Source organism: Heloderma suspectum, chromosome 4, assembly GCF_057233095.1.
Source record: "Heloderma suspectum isolate Gila_16-S chromosome 4, 16-S_ref, whole genome shotgun sequence".
NCBI classification, from domain to species: domain Eukaryota; kingdom Metazoa; phylum Chordata; class Lepidosauria; order Squamata; family Helodermatidae; genus Heloderma; species Heloderma suspectum.
The window spans coordinates 246,576,609-246,591,850 of NC_139461.1; the positions used below are offsets into that span (position 1 = coordinate 246,576,609).

The 15,242-nt window shown below is 39.6% G+C and overlaps 1 protein-coding gene across 1 annotated transcript; it reads right to left on the reverse strand.

The window, feature by feature from the left end:
• Positions 1-301: 301 nt before the first annotated feature.
• LOC146348440 (pepsin B-like) lies at positions 302-14,866 on the reverse strand. The gene is made up of 9 exons (XM_084848328.1): positions 14,799-14,866; positions 14,299-14,452; positions 12,609-12,726; positions 9,468-9,586; positions 6,828-7,024; positions 6,148-6,270; positions 4,325-4,472; positions 2,063-2,161; positions 302-552 (listed from the first exon to the last, which is right to left on the reverse strand). The coding sequence occupies exons 1-9, from the start codon at positions 14,852-14,854 to the stop codon at positions 400-402; spliced, it is 1,167 nt and encodes a 388-aa protein (XP_084704454.1). The 5' UTR covers positions 14,855-14,866; the 3' UTR covers positions 302-399.
• Positions 14,867-15,242: the final 376 nt, after the last annotated feature.

Here is a 15,242-nt window from a genome sequence, read left to right on the forward strand (position 1 = left end):
CGAATAGAATCACTCTCCAGTCATTAGATAATAACTCTCAAATTACACGTCCAACACTACACTATAAAATATACCCTTTTGTTTAATGTACATCATTGGTAAGATTTACCTTGTTGTTCACTGAATGTGAATTTCTGCATGACATTCCATGCCTCCCCCACCTTCCCTTCCTTTTATTCTTCCCCACCCCCTGTTTCCCTTAGTTCTTCCTTCCCTCTTGCAACCCCTCACCATTGTGAAACTTTCAACAATGTATTAAAACATTTGTAAATATTTCTTTTAAGAAAGACAAGCAACAATTCAGCATATTAGAGTTTATTTCTTGGTCGCAATGGATCTCAAAGTAACTGATTATATGCAAACTGTGGCAGATTGGAAAGGAAATGAGTTTTGTGCAGTCTAAGCAGATGGTGCAAAGCCCACCCTGTTGTTGGCCATGTCAAAGACAGAATAATACTCCTTAAGGAAGACATCGCCGAAGATAAATAGAGGCTGTTTAGTGAAGGAATTCACATATGTAGGTCCAACTATAATTGCACAACGTCCATTGAACTGTAAAAGAAAAGAAAATACATTAAGTTCCACGTCAACTTTATTGATTTTAAAAATTATTTTAAGCTTTCCCAAGGATGAACTAATTTTTACATTCTTCAAAACTGATAGAAGCACAAAATAAAAAGCTTGTACAAATGTATTGGCAATATTTACCCATAATATACCTACTATACATAATAATTCCAGTACATAATAAATAGGTACTGTTTCGCCATAGGATAGTTTTGCTATCTTCTTCCTTCTCTTAATCTAATAATATTATGCCATTTACATTTAGAGGGTATAGCTAATCATGTAGCACTTAGTAAACAACACATTTCGATATACTCCAATTATAGCTCTTACTCAGTCCTGTTTGATCCTCACCTATATATCTCCAAATTATTAAATTTAAGATCTTTGCAAGAATATTTGTCTATATATTAAAATCTTGATTCAAAATGGGTACCCGTCTATATGATTCTGGGTTAAATAAGTCTCATTTCATATATAGATTGGATGATATATTAATAAAGGCCTTACTATATTCTCATGTATATCCATATGCACCTGGGCTTCATTATATTTTAGATTTGTATTTATTCTGTAAAGTGTACCCATTGTAATAGGGCCCTGCAAGTCTTTCATTTCTTGTGGGGAGGGGGACAGGTTAATCAGGGCAAATAATTTTTTTCTAAAAAATTCTTTATTCCTTCCTGAGACGGATGATCCGAGGAGCAAAGAGCACTTATTTTTTATATATTTATTAGCTATATCTTTTGAGAGAGTTATGATTTTATCCTCATCTCATGTTTCTGTTCCAGCATAGGAATCTGTGTATGTAGTTCTTTAAATCTTTATCTCTCTTCCTTTTCAAATAAATAAAACCTTAATTAGAAAACCTTGATCGCAGCCTTGGAAGCTACCCATATTTTATGAAGCCCTTTTAAAGACATTTGAAATCAGGTGCTAATTGGATCACATGACAAGAAAGCAACTGTCCTTCTCTGGGTCTGCTCATTATAACCAAATCACTGTGAGAATCTACTATTTCCTGCTTGCAAGGACATAGTGCGAGAATCAGATCCACATTACATGTGCTCCAATGTGTATCTGGCTTAACTGCATGTGCAGGTTCAGAGCTGACCCCATTGCACGCAGGCCAGTAGTTATGCCAGTACAAGGAACATCATCTGTCAGAATTCCTGCTCTCGTTTCTAGAGATAAAAGCAAGAGCAGATGAGTCTTTGAGAAGATGTTTGCGTTTGCAAATCTAAGAAACCAGTTCAGATGGCAATGACAGTTTCATGCAAGATCAAAAAGATGATCAAAAGAAGACCAGGAGAAAAATGATCAGATAACAATTTTCTTGAGCAAAGAAATGCCACCCTGGAGTATAACACCCATATGTCAGATTTATTCCTTAAACCGAAACCCTGTAATCAAGACTACGGGAAGTGTAATATTGCCACAATCTCTAGATAGCATGCCGTAAAAGATATACCATGAAGCAATATAGTATACGTACATTGGAGACATAGGCAGACGCAGGCAGCGGAAATTGGGATCCATTAATGAAAAAGGTCATGGTGGGCATATTCTGGACGTTGTCGCAGTTCACCAACAACTAAAAAAGAATACAAAAGTAAGCTTCACTCTGTGAGTAGACCAGGACAGAAGTTGGTCAGATCATCAGACCCAACAGCAGGGGTCGTCTTGGCTGAGCAGCTGCTGAAGGCACAGAGGCTCAGGAGGTGCCATCCTTGACCCTGAGCAGCCTACTGCCAGTGTGCCTGCCATGGCAGCGCTTCTGCATGGAAGCTGAGCGAGGCCAGTCAGAGCTCAGCTCCACTCAGTGCCAGCTGCCTCCCATGGAGGATTATCTAAAATGCAATGACAGACAGCAGCATTGCTGTCAGGCATTCAATTTGGATAATCTAACATGGCAGCCAGCCAGTATGGTGCAGAGCCAAGTGCCACTGTAGTTCTTATTCAGAAACGCGGAATGTCTGGTCTCTCCATGTGCAGGAATGAGTGACTGGAGGCAGCAGGGCTCAAGTCACAGGGTATGGCTGTGGCAGAGGCTGCGATTTGGAGAGGGCATGAAACTCTGATGGATGGGGGAGCCCTTTGGCAACACCATGACCAGGGCTCACCGGAGTCTAGTGCTGGCCCTGAGTTGGATTCTGTTCCCACAAAAAAAGGGATTGGGGATCAAAATATGCTGTGTTTGTTTGTTTCATTACTATGCTGCCCAATGGCAGTTCACAAAAATTTCTGTTTATTTTCAGTGCAGTTCAGAAAGAAGAAGCCTTTTAGGTTCTCACTGCTGTTTTTAAGCTTGTTTATTATTAGCTGCAATCTACTATTTTAATGTAAGCCAAAGTGAGGTGATTTTTTAAAGAATACATAAATACAGTATATAAATACCTTTAATATATTCATCCATGCCTTGCATGACAGCTTTGCCAACTACCTTCCCCACAGGCATAAGCATTATTGTCTGGCTTTATCTAGCCTATGCCTATTTAGTCCAGCATTATCTTTCCAGTTGCAGCTGGTTTGATGCCTCTGGGAGCGAGATTAGCACATGTCTCTTGCCTTCAACTAGGCCTTCCTTTAACCTGGGTGTAGCTTCCATTTTCTGATGATACATGTTAGCACATCATGACATCAGTGCTTTTTAACTTGCACATAAATGATCTAGCATTGTGAGAGAGCTGTGAGATGACCTGGTCTGAGTTGGATAAAAAAAAAAAGGGGGTGGCAAAAGAGTTTCAAAAGGATCTCTCCAAACTGGGGAATTGGCATTAAAATGTCAAATATGTTTCAGTGGAAACAAGTGTAAAGTGATGGACATTGGGGCAAAAAATCCTAAATACACATATGCACTGGTGGGGTCTGAGCTGGCAGCAACTGATCAGGAAAGAGATCTTGGGGTTGTGGTGGATTGCTTGATAAGAATGCTGACCCAGTGTGTGGCTGCTGTGGAGAAGGTAAACACCCTGTTGGGCACCGTTAGGAAAGGAACTGAAAATAAAACTGCCTGTATACAAATCTATGGTGTGATCACACTTGGAATACTATGCACGTTTATGGTCACTGCACCTCAAGAAGGATATTATAGAGCTGGAAAAGGGCAATCTAAATTCACAAGATGCTGGAGCAACTTCCCTATGAGGAAAGGTTACAGTGTTTCAGGCCGTTAAGTTAGAAAAAGGGCGAGTAAGGGCTGGCATGATAGAAGGGTATACATTTATGCATAGCGTGGAGAAAGTGGATCGGGAGACATTCTTCTGCCCGCACCATAAGGCTAGAACTTGGGCCATCTAATGAAGCTGAAAGGTGGGAGATTTAGGACAGATAAAAGAAAATTCTTCTTCATGCATTGCATATCTAAACTATGGAATCCACTTCCAGAAAGTGTACCAATGGCTTCCCACTTGGATGGCTCTAAAAGGGGATTAGACAAATTCATGGAGGATAAGGCTGTCAACTGATTCTAATCATGATGGCTATATACTACCTCCTGTATCAGAGGCAGAATGCCTTTCAGTACCAAGTGCTAGGAAACATGGGTGGGAGAGCCCTGTTTCACTCATGTCCTTATGGGCTTATGGGCTTTCCATTGAGGCATTTGCTTGGCCACAGTGGGAACTGAATTCTGGATTCTATAGGCCTTTGGTTTGATCAAGCACAACTTTTATGTTCTTGTAGTCCTTCCCCTCTGAATTGCAGAAATACTTTGAGAGGTCATAAGCAGATCCCTGAGATTCCCTTCTCCACTTACCTCACCATCGCTGTCTGGTTCAACGCCCACAGCCTGCATGAAACTGTCCATGTACTGGCCTGGGATAGTAAGCTGATGAGTGCCAGTGTCTACAACTGCTTGGCAGCCTTGACTGCACCAGCCAGTAGCCTTGTTGCCAATGGTAACCCTACAGAGACAAGAGTAAATGTGTCAGGAGCATAAAGTTAGCAACAAAGGAACAAAGCAGATGAAAGCAGAAAGAAACACATGGACATTCCAATCCTTAAAACTGGAGTGCCCGAGGATCAGTAAACTATAGATACAACTCCATGATGTTTCTCACTTTCAAATGTGATAACTATTGAAAAAGAAATTTGACTCAGTCCAAAATTCAGGACTCTACTACACCGTGATAAGCAACCCTCTATCAACAAAGCTGAAAGTTCTGAAAAACCAAAATAGCGTCCAAGAATTCAACACACAGATCTAGTTAAAAGGATCTCATAAGCAGGTGCTAAGAAAGGTAAAGCTCTGGAGAGCCAGGCCCAGTCCAAGGAGACAATTCTGAGCAGGACAGACTGATCCAGTTAAAACAATTCTGAGTGTGTGTGTGTGTGTGTGTGTGTTGGAATATATGTGTGTGTGTGTGTGTGTCTTCCATGTCCTGTTCATGCTGCACTGTATATTATAGCCAATGTAAGTGTAATGTGCAATTTGGCAGGGTTAGGAAGTTCTGGAAACACTCCTCTACAATGTGTGTGTGTGTGTGTGTGGGGGGGGATATATATGTGTGTGTCTTCCATGTCCTGTTCATGCTGCACAGTATATTATAGCCAACATAACTGTAATGTGCAAATTTGGCACGGGTAGGAAGTTTTGAAAATTCTCCATCATTTATGTCCCAGTACCAAAACTGCCAAGTTGGGGATAAATGCACAGCAATGTATGCTTAATGGGTTAGTAAGGTTTGCCTTTACACATTAGGGTAAGAGGTGCTCTTGACAGTCCCACTATTCAGCTTTTTTCAAAACATGATAGTGCAGGTTATGGATCCATGCCCCATTCTAATCATAAGATATTGTTGCCTCAGTGTTGCTACTGAATACAGAAGAATACTTTCTTGGCTGCCATAAAATTGCTGAAGGACTTTCAGGAGGGTGTGCATGTGTGTGTGCAATAAATATGTAGTTGTTATTTGTTTGCCTCCAAGTGGTGATCCAGTTGCTGGAATACTGCATTTTTGTAGCACTCGTGCTGCGATATCTTCTTGCTGAGAAAGTTGTTGTTTGTATTTGGCCTGATGGTTCATCCATTGTGACCTAGAGTGCTCTGTGAAATATGGTTACACAAGTCTCACTGTTCTCTGATGAACAAGGATGGGTGATGTGAGTCATCATGTGGCCATACCTGAATGCTCCTCTGTTGTACCACTCAAAGCAGCAACTTTCATGTAACATTTTTTTTGTTTAAATATTCATTATCATTAAAGTTACCCTCACCCTTTGCAGTAGCGACTACCATTTTTTACTCTTTTGCACGTTTTAATTATTTTATTGGTTCATTATTTTATTGTACCATCCCACTGATATTAATAGTACTTCCAACCAAGTGCCTACCTTTGACTGGCTACCTGTGACCTTGGTCCCTGAAAGTTAATTTGTAATGCCGGAGAAATAAAACACCCACCCGCCAATACACATACATGTTTTAGAGTAGTGGAGAGAATTATTATCCTCCTCTGCAGAAAACGTTTCCTCCAAAGAGGGGGAAAACCTTTTGTTTTCCTCTGGAAAATAACAGGAGATCAGAGCACAAAAGGACAGTTAGGTATAGATGAGATGGGAATTATGACAATCACTTACTCCTCAACGGCAATCTGCCAGTAATATTCATAGGTGACAGGTGCCCAAGAAATTTCCCCGGTGAACAGCTGTTTGTCAATACCTCCAAAGATCAGTTCCCCTCCATACTGAACAGTTGGTTGGCTAGAAGGGAAAAAATGTACAACAGTTCAGGTTAGCTATACGCGTTAAGCTGGTAGAAGTCTATATAGGCATAGATATAAGTGAGAGCAGAAGCAGGGATAAGATAAGGAAGAAGAGAACAATGCAGACAGTTGGGCACAGATTACTGCAAATAAACTAATCCTGAATAACCAAAAGGGTTGTTTCCACAAAGATGAGATTCTCACTACAGTGAGTAAGATTTTAGAGACTTCGAAGCCTGGGTGAAGTGTGGTAGAGATCAAAACACAAGTAGATGTTTATTGAGTGATCATGAGTTTATACTCATACTCTGGGGTTGACCCTTCAACTTGTGTTTCAACCCTTACAATCACAATGACAAAATCAAGAAAGAAACTATTTCACCCTCTCCTCTCTCTGTAATGCTCATGGCTGGAAACCAAACACAATTAGATTTGTAATTGTAAAGAGTAGTAGGAGTACTACCAGGGAGTAGCCATTTAGTTATTCCAGATTATGGTCTCTGATCTTGATATTTTATTAGCCCCCTGACAAATTTATAGTTTTTTTAATCTTACCGTGAGAAATAGAAGCTGAAGATGGGTTCAGAAAGCTGCCCTTGTGTCATCATCTGCTGTGGAACAGGGGCTAACCCTCCTGAAAGGTAACTATAAGCCAACCCCATAATTCCATCAAAACTGCCATAGTAGAATGGATAGGGGGGTTCGTACGTACTCAGGCCAAAAGGCTGGTTGTGAACAACAATATTCTGGACCTGAGAGAGAAATAAGAAAAAGGGATTTCACCCTTTTACCATGGAGTTGTGGTAATGATGGTGAACTTGAACAACTGAAGTATCAACAGTAAGGAGAAGAAAAGACTAGAGGTGTTCATCAACAACAAAATTTGGTATGGATCCCAATTTGGTGATTCGGTGAAACAGCCCAATTCAGCTTGGACCAATTCAGGGGCTGCCCGATTCAACTTGGGTCCGAATCCAAATCTCAGTTCAGAAAACCAAATCTTCTTGCTTCCCATTCACATCATTGGAAAACAGCAAATAGCTATAACATTTTTTTCTGTTGTTCAGAACCAGATGACATTTTCAGAAAGAGTAGCCCCTTATGCGGGGATATTGTTGGCCAATTTCTCACTAATAGGTGTATGGCCTTTTGTGCTATGTGTTTTTGAATTTTGATTTTTTTTTAAAGGGGACTGTCAATAACTTCTTTATTTCTTTGCAGAGTTGGATGTTATTTGCTGGGTTAGTTGCCCCTTCTGAGGGAATCAAGCTTGTCAAGTTTCAGAAGAATAGGTACAGGGAGGTTTGTGCAGGAGCAACCCTTAAGTTTGGGATTTCAAAAAAGAAGGATGCTCTTATCCTCCTATTTTTTTGTAGTCAGTTGTAATGAAAATGACATGCAGCATAAAGGTGTCCTTACTTTTTTTTTAAAAAAAGGATATTTTTTGTAACATTTCAGAAGTATAGGTGCAGCATTTTTGTGGAAGAGAAATGTTCACATGGGAGGGAGTGATTTACTTTCTTTACGCTCCTCCATGTTTTTGTTTTTTGTTTTGCCCATTTGTATGAAACTGCTGTATGTCATTGAGTTGTCCACTGGCAAGAAACCTGCAAAATTTCAAAAGGATAGTCCCAGGGGCTAAGGAGTTACGATGAATGAAAAACAATCTAAGATGTTTTTGTACTCTGCGCAATTGGTACTAACATCACAAACGTGCAATAGGATAGGGGTGGATGATGGATGTGGAGCTACAGTGGTAGAGGCAGAAGGATTTGAACATCCAGCATTTTCCAAGTAAGCACCCAATGCTACATTCTCCACCAAACCTCTTTTAATGTTCCTGCTGCTGGGACAGAGAACTAAGAAACAGCACTGAACACTGGAACATAGAATCATAGAATCATAATCTCTATCCACTTAGAGATTTTATTAGATTAAGTATTATTTAAAAATAAATAAATAAATAAATAAATAAATATTACTTCAACAAACCTGTCCCAAAGCACTGGGATTGAAGAGTCCAGGTAAAATGATTCACTGTGATTAGAAGCTAGAGCATCTTGTCACAAAACTACACCCCCTCCTCTCCCTCCCCCTTCTCCCCATTCAGGTGTTTTCCTTATAAGGAAAGCATGGAGAGAGATGTATCAATTTTTTAAGACACACTGTCTGTGTCTCTGTGTCCTTCTGAATCCAATTTGTTAATGCATTTTCAGGAGTGTTCAGATTCAGTCTGCTTTGGAGAAGCTCTGCTTCAAAATCTCCCAAATCAGTGTGATTCAGTTCTGCACTCGGGATTTAGTGGAATCCAAGCACACCCCTAGAAAATACACAGCATTTCAGGGTTCAGTATTCAGATTTGGATTCAGTCTGCTTTGGAGAAGCCCTGCTTTGATTTGGACATTTCTTGAATCTATCCAAATCAGCCTAATTTGGTTCTCGATTCAGGATTTGGTAGAATCCAAAGCACAACCCTAGAAAATACGCATCTTTTAGGGATAATGCAAACCAGAGAGGCAGGAGCCCTATTCAGGAGTTCTCAAGATGGTTAAAATAAATGCATGAGGAGAGGGAGTGTGCTAGCCCTGCCCCCTCCTCACACGTTTCCATCACCTTCTACTCATGGAGGGTGACTTTCTGAAGAGGACAGCCTTCTCTATCCATTGAGACTCTCCATGTGATTGAGAATGCTGACTTTCCAAAGATTAAGAAGCCTGAACAGGGCTAATGGATTGACTGTAAAGTGGAACAAACTTAATTACCCCCTCCTTGTCGAGGGCTTATGTAGTTCTCCTTAAACGAGGCTTGTTCACATTGTAAATACATAAATAAATAATGGTGGGATCATAAAAGTGCCTTTTTGATTTTCTGTGTTGGGTGACAAAATGGCTTGAACAGCCATCAGGATGAGATTATTTGCCCACCGCTGCAAATCACCTACAGCATAAACAGTTTTGTGTGGTGTGGGGGGAAACCTTCTATTCTGCATACCCTAGTAGTTGCACATAGCCAGAAGTATGTGGGTATCAAAAGTCACTTGCTTCCCTCCTAAGCTTTGGTAGTGGGACTCCATCTTTTATACTTGTAGTGTTGGGTTCTGAACAGGAGATTTTCTGTTTTCCATAACATGACCAGTGTTTGAAGATTCCCAGAATGCAACACAGTGGGTGACTGCAAGGTGCAAAGTTCACTTACTGTCACTGTATCATAGCCTAGCCTGACGGAAACATCACCAAATCCATAGTACATGGTAAAGCTCTGTTGTGTGCTTTTGTATGTAGAGGATGTACTGGGGTTGAAAACGTCATGGTTACCTAGAGTAAAAAAGAAACAAACCACACATTTCTGTTTACATATGGCAATAACAGTTGCCCATTTGTATGTAGTTTGCATTTGCACTTCAAGGTTCCAGTCACAATAGGTCTGACTTTGTTAAAGATAACAAAGACATGGAATCAAATCTCTGCCCAGCCATGAAACTCACTATTTAGATTTGATCAAGGCCCTAGCTCCCAACCTAAACTAATTACAGGTGACAACCCCTTGGAGTGCATTACAAAAATATATTCGAAATCAACAAAAATACCAGTGGACTGAAAATGCATGTCTGACAGGTGCACACAGTCCTATGAATGAGTTCACTGGGGCTCACTCCAAAATAAGTGTGCATCAGATTGCAGCTGTAATGAAATGTAGAAATTCCATGGTTACAGAATTTTCTAACCCTCCATCTCTATTTGAACAAATTTTGTATTTACTTCTCTTAAGCATTTCTGTTGCAGAGATCTAATAGCATAAGCATGAAAATAGATGTTCTTGGGAAAAGAGTATTGGCAAACCCATGTATGCCAAGATCTTGCAAATGTGGGATGAGAACCCAGGTGGAATAAAATAAATATTTAAATTCATCAGATCAGTGTTTACAGGGAAGAATCTCTTGGTAGGAGAAGGGTTAACTACCCTCCAACCACCATCAATGCACACATACCCATACACCCACCTAACTGCCACATTTGCCTTTCAATGGAAATGCAGTGTTTCCTTCAAAACATGCAGTTCCAGACACTGCTTCTATGAAACTTATTTTCTGAATCATCTAATCTGGCCATGTCATAATCTGGCTCCATTATTTCCCCCCCCCCATATTGTCAGTGTTGAGAATTATAAAGGTTGTAAACAAAAGGGAAAAAGGACCCATGTCCAGCCATCCCAAAAAATGATCTGAGGGACACTAGCCTAAATATGGCTGTTCCATTCCTCTTTGAAAACTGTCTACTTGGGACATCTGGTCGGAGCCATGTTGTCCTGGCAGTCACTTGCGGAGCTCCGCAGGTTGCTTATCTCAAACAGCTATGAAAAGGTTGAGAAACCTTTTTATCTTCCCCTGGAATTAAAAGGGGAAGCTTGCAGTACCATCCGGGGGAAATCTTGGAAGAACAGCTGCTTCTGCAGAGAAACAGAGGGGCTGGAATCTAAGGTTAGACACCAGTGTATCATCTACTGAACACTGTTTGAAACTCCTAAGCAATTAGGAGACATAAGGACAGACGGCTCCAAATAGAATTTCTGAATTTAAACTACCAGCAATATCTGAGGACTTGCAATTAAATCTGCTTAAGTGTTTGTTTTTCTGTTTCTGCAATCATACTTGCTTGTTGTGCTTTTGAAAGTGGAGGATGGCAGTACCAAAGGAAAAAAAGAACGGCTTGGGAATGCCATCTACTCCCCCCCCCCATCACTCCCCCGACAAAGGTTTCTAGAAATGCCAGAGGTGAAGAGGAGTTACCTACTTTGATAAAAACTATGTCTTCTCAGCCATCAGTGCAGTCAAAGAAGCTTGAAACAATTCAGGACTCAATCATTGCCCTTCAAGGGGCTGTGGACTTAATTACTATCTCTTTTCAAAAGATGGAATCGAAGGTTAATGCCCTCAAAGATCAGGTTAATGCTCATGAAACCGCCATGGAAGCTTCTCATAATATTTTGTCTGTTTGAATTTCTCAACTGGAGGCCTTCACACATAGAGCGAATCTTTGTATCCTTGGTATTAAATACATGGCTACTGATATATGTTTGGCTGAATTTATGGATAAACTTTTGCATGAGCTATTGGTTTTACCATCTGATCTTCTACTTGATATTGAGCATGCATATCGTGTTCCTGGTTCAATACGTGGCATTAAAGGGACTTTTGGGACTGTTATTGTTCAATTTTCACGAGTCTCTACAAAAAATTATCTTATGCGTCTGGCAAGAGATCGAGGTGAGCTTCAGTGGGGACCAGCAAATGACAAGATTATGCTCTTTCATGATTATACTAAAGAAATCACTGACAGAAGAAGGCAATTTACCAAGGCTAGAAGTTTGGCAAAGCAAATTAACCTGCAATATCATATTAAATATCCAGCTACATTTTGCATTCTTTTTGAAGGTGATACGAAAAGGTTTTTAAATCCTGATGCTGCAGAGACATTCCTTAGTGGTATTAAAAATAAAACAAGGGAATCAACTCTCTCAGCGTCCTGAGTTGGACTTTAGCCATCTTTACTGTTCTTTTGAAGCTCTGCTTGGGTTATAGTTGATAAGATGTCTAGGCAGTATGCCAGAGCAAATGTTTGCATATTTCTGTTTTCTTTCTCCTTTTTTATATTATATTGTAATAAAATGCCTGTTGGTGTGTATATGTGTGTGTACACATATAAATATATTGTTAGATATGATATTACTTAAAATATACAAATGGTTTGCTTTTGTTTTTTATCTTTTTCTTTTAAAAATTATTATTATTATTATTATTATTATTATTAACATCATTATGGGATTATGATTATTACTATTCCTTGTTGGCTAAACCTTTAATGTTTATTAATACGTGTTAATTGAATGGTAATATATGGCCAATGGAAATGGATTGTTTGTTCCCATTCCTTTGCTATAAGACTGAGGTTATAACACTGAAAGATAAAGTTCATTGTTTGTGGTGCAGGAGATTGAAGTTTCAATAATACCTGCAATGTTTGGAAGAATGCTGTATAGGTATAACCTGCAATTGGATTTATATTTGGATATTTGGTTTGCTTTTAGATATAATCCCCCTTCCCTCCTTTTTTCCTTCTTCTTTTGCTATCCTCCCCCCCCCCCCGAATACTGTATTGTTGGAAACTGAAGATTCTGATTATGTTGTTGGTATTGTTTATTTCATTTATAAAAATAAAAAAATAGATTAAAAAGAAAGAAAGCTGTCTACTTGGGCAGATGTTTAGCTGTGTTTTAAATAAACATAATCAATTGGTGAGCTCACTGAAACAAATCTCTCTATAGCTGGGTCCTACTCACCACAGGCCCTGGTTTTACAATACACAGAAGGTACCCAGAGATAGGAAGATCCAGTGTCCATGAGAACCTTGAAGTACTGTGGTGGAGTCCCAATACTGATCTCTCCAAAATAGTAAGTCTGCCAAATGAAAAACATTAGTAAGATGGAATACTTCAACACACCTTTAAATACTTTGAATCTTTTCACTATTTCTCTAGTACTTCCCTATCAAAATCTCAAAAGGACTATAATAAAGGATTCATTTTATCAATAATTCATCCCATGCAGAAGGTTGTCATAAGCCTCAATGCTTCCTACTTAGAATTAAAGAAAAATCTGAAAAATTTAAAATGTATTGTAATAAGGCATCTTCAAAAACTGACAGGGGGGATCTTCACGACAATGGAATGAGAAATGCATTGGAGTATTACCCAGATTTTCATGGAATAGGATTTGATCCATCAGGGATACATGAAGCAAGATAAGCTGAGTGTACCATACCTTTAAAATCCAGTTTTTAGGGTGTCACACAGCACTTGAAAGGAACATGCTTCCAGGTGGGGTGGGGGGAGTAGAACTGAACATCATCTGCTCAACCAATGAGAGAGGCTTGTTTCTCACCTCTGTCTAGGTTCCCCAGTGCTACTACATTATTATGAATGGACAGCAACTAATTTTTTTCCATGTGTGTAGATTTTCCTGAAAAAGCCCAAATCCTTGATTCTCGAGTAGAGCATCTGAGGCTCCCCCTGAAAGTGTTCCCGCCCCGCCCCAATTTCACCACATTCCAGCAATCTTCCGTGGAGTTATTGCTTCTAACCTCCATTTTCTCCCTTTCTCCCTTTTCCATGCCCAGGTTTTAATGCGGGGGGGGGGGGGTACATTGCACACTGTGGCAAAACTGCCAGGGAGCCGCTTTAATTAAAAAACTTAGAGTAAAAGGCATTTCAGAAAGTGCGGCTTTTCAAGATGGAAGTGGCTGGTTGGCAGTGGATTGGTGACAACGTCATCTGTCACGAAGGACCTCAGACTGCTCTAAACTTCACACCAAATCACTTGTGAAGACAGACCCCAGGACAGACACCATTGCACTATTTTCAAAAAACAAAGAACCAAATGACATGGACCTCTGAGCACACACAGAAAATTGTTTTGTTCATTCTTTTGGAACCCATCTAGTGGATGGGTTGTTTGATTGCATCATCACTTGCTTTGCTCAGCCATCAACTCCAGGGACAGGAAGAAATCTAGGGGTGTTCAGCAGCATTTTAATGCAAAATTACCAAATTTTGCTCGTTTGGACCAATATGCAAGCCAAAACTCAGTTATCCTTTGAAATTTGCACTTCTCCAAATTTTGCAGTGGAGTGGTCCAATGAAAAATGAGTGTATTAGGGAAATGTGCAAGCAAAAATGTGTATGTTAGTGAGCATAATGTTCAAAATGCATTATAACAGGAAAATTACTTGCAAGAATCCATGTATTAAGTAAAATGTGCACAAATATGTATAGGAATGTTAATGCAAACTGAGAATTTTTTTCATAGTTTGGGATGAACTGAACTTAAATTTGGAAAAATGAGAAACCGAGAGAAACCAAAATTGACAGATTTGTCTGTCCCTAATTCTGCATTGAGCAATGTCACTTATTTCCTCAACCCCAAAGGGAGAAAACGCACAAAGGTACACATTTGCTCTGCTATAATACTCACATTCAAGTAATTGGTTATTGGTTCATAAACAACATTGTATTCATTCCAGTGGTATTTCAATCCAGGATCAACACGGTGCTTCTTAAGAAATTCCTCCTTCACTCCGTTCTCTTTCATGTTCTCCCAAATGGATTTCCCTTTCTTCAGAATTATTCTGTGCAGTGCAACATAAAAAGAGTTTACCAGATCAGCAGAAGTATTTTGGACCCTCCACATATGTCGTATGTCTTCTTGTTCACAGACTCTTCATTGGTATTGGAAATTCACTCTTCATTGGTATTGGAAATTGCTGATAGACCATCATGCTACTTGCTACTCAAAACAAGGAAATCTATGAAAGATGAATGGATTCACAAAGCTTGAGAAGCTGAAGTTTAACTTTGCAAGGTAAAGATAAGATCATAGTTTACCCACAAAACAAACATTGACTGAAAATGTGTCCCCTGAATTAACTACCAGTGGTACTTCAGTCTCAGTCATGCCCAAGGTGGGATTCTCACCTCTCCAGACCCTCTGACAGGTGCAGAAAAACCAGTACTAGGACCAGCCACTTCATGGTGCTCAGTTTCTTGACCAAGGCGATGGATGTGCTTGAGAAGTGAGAAATCCTGCGGCTGTTCTGCCCCTACCTTTATACTCAGGACAACTTTCCTCTTCTGGCTTATCTGTGTACACTTATTTCGCCGTGTCATTATGCACACCCAATATGTACATATTCTGTTTTCTTAAGGATGATAATGTGTCCAACTCCTTTGTTTAAAAAAATGTTTTAGAACCAATTGGTACCCTTGATTTTTAAAAGATTGAATTATACAAATTGGCTTTGGAGCAAAGCTTTGCTATTAGAAAAGAAAATCAGTGATAAGATAACAATAAACCAAAGTATAATCAGTCACCTTGGAAAACAGGTACTATTCTTTTCATAATTAATGAAGGGCATGTTA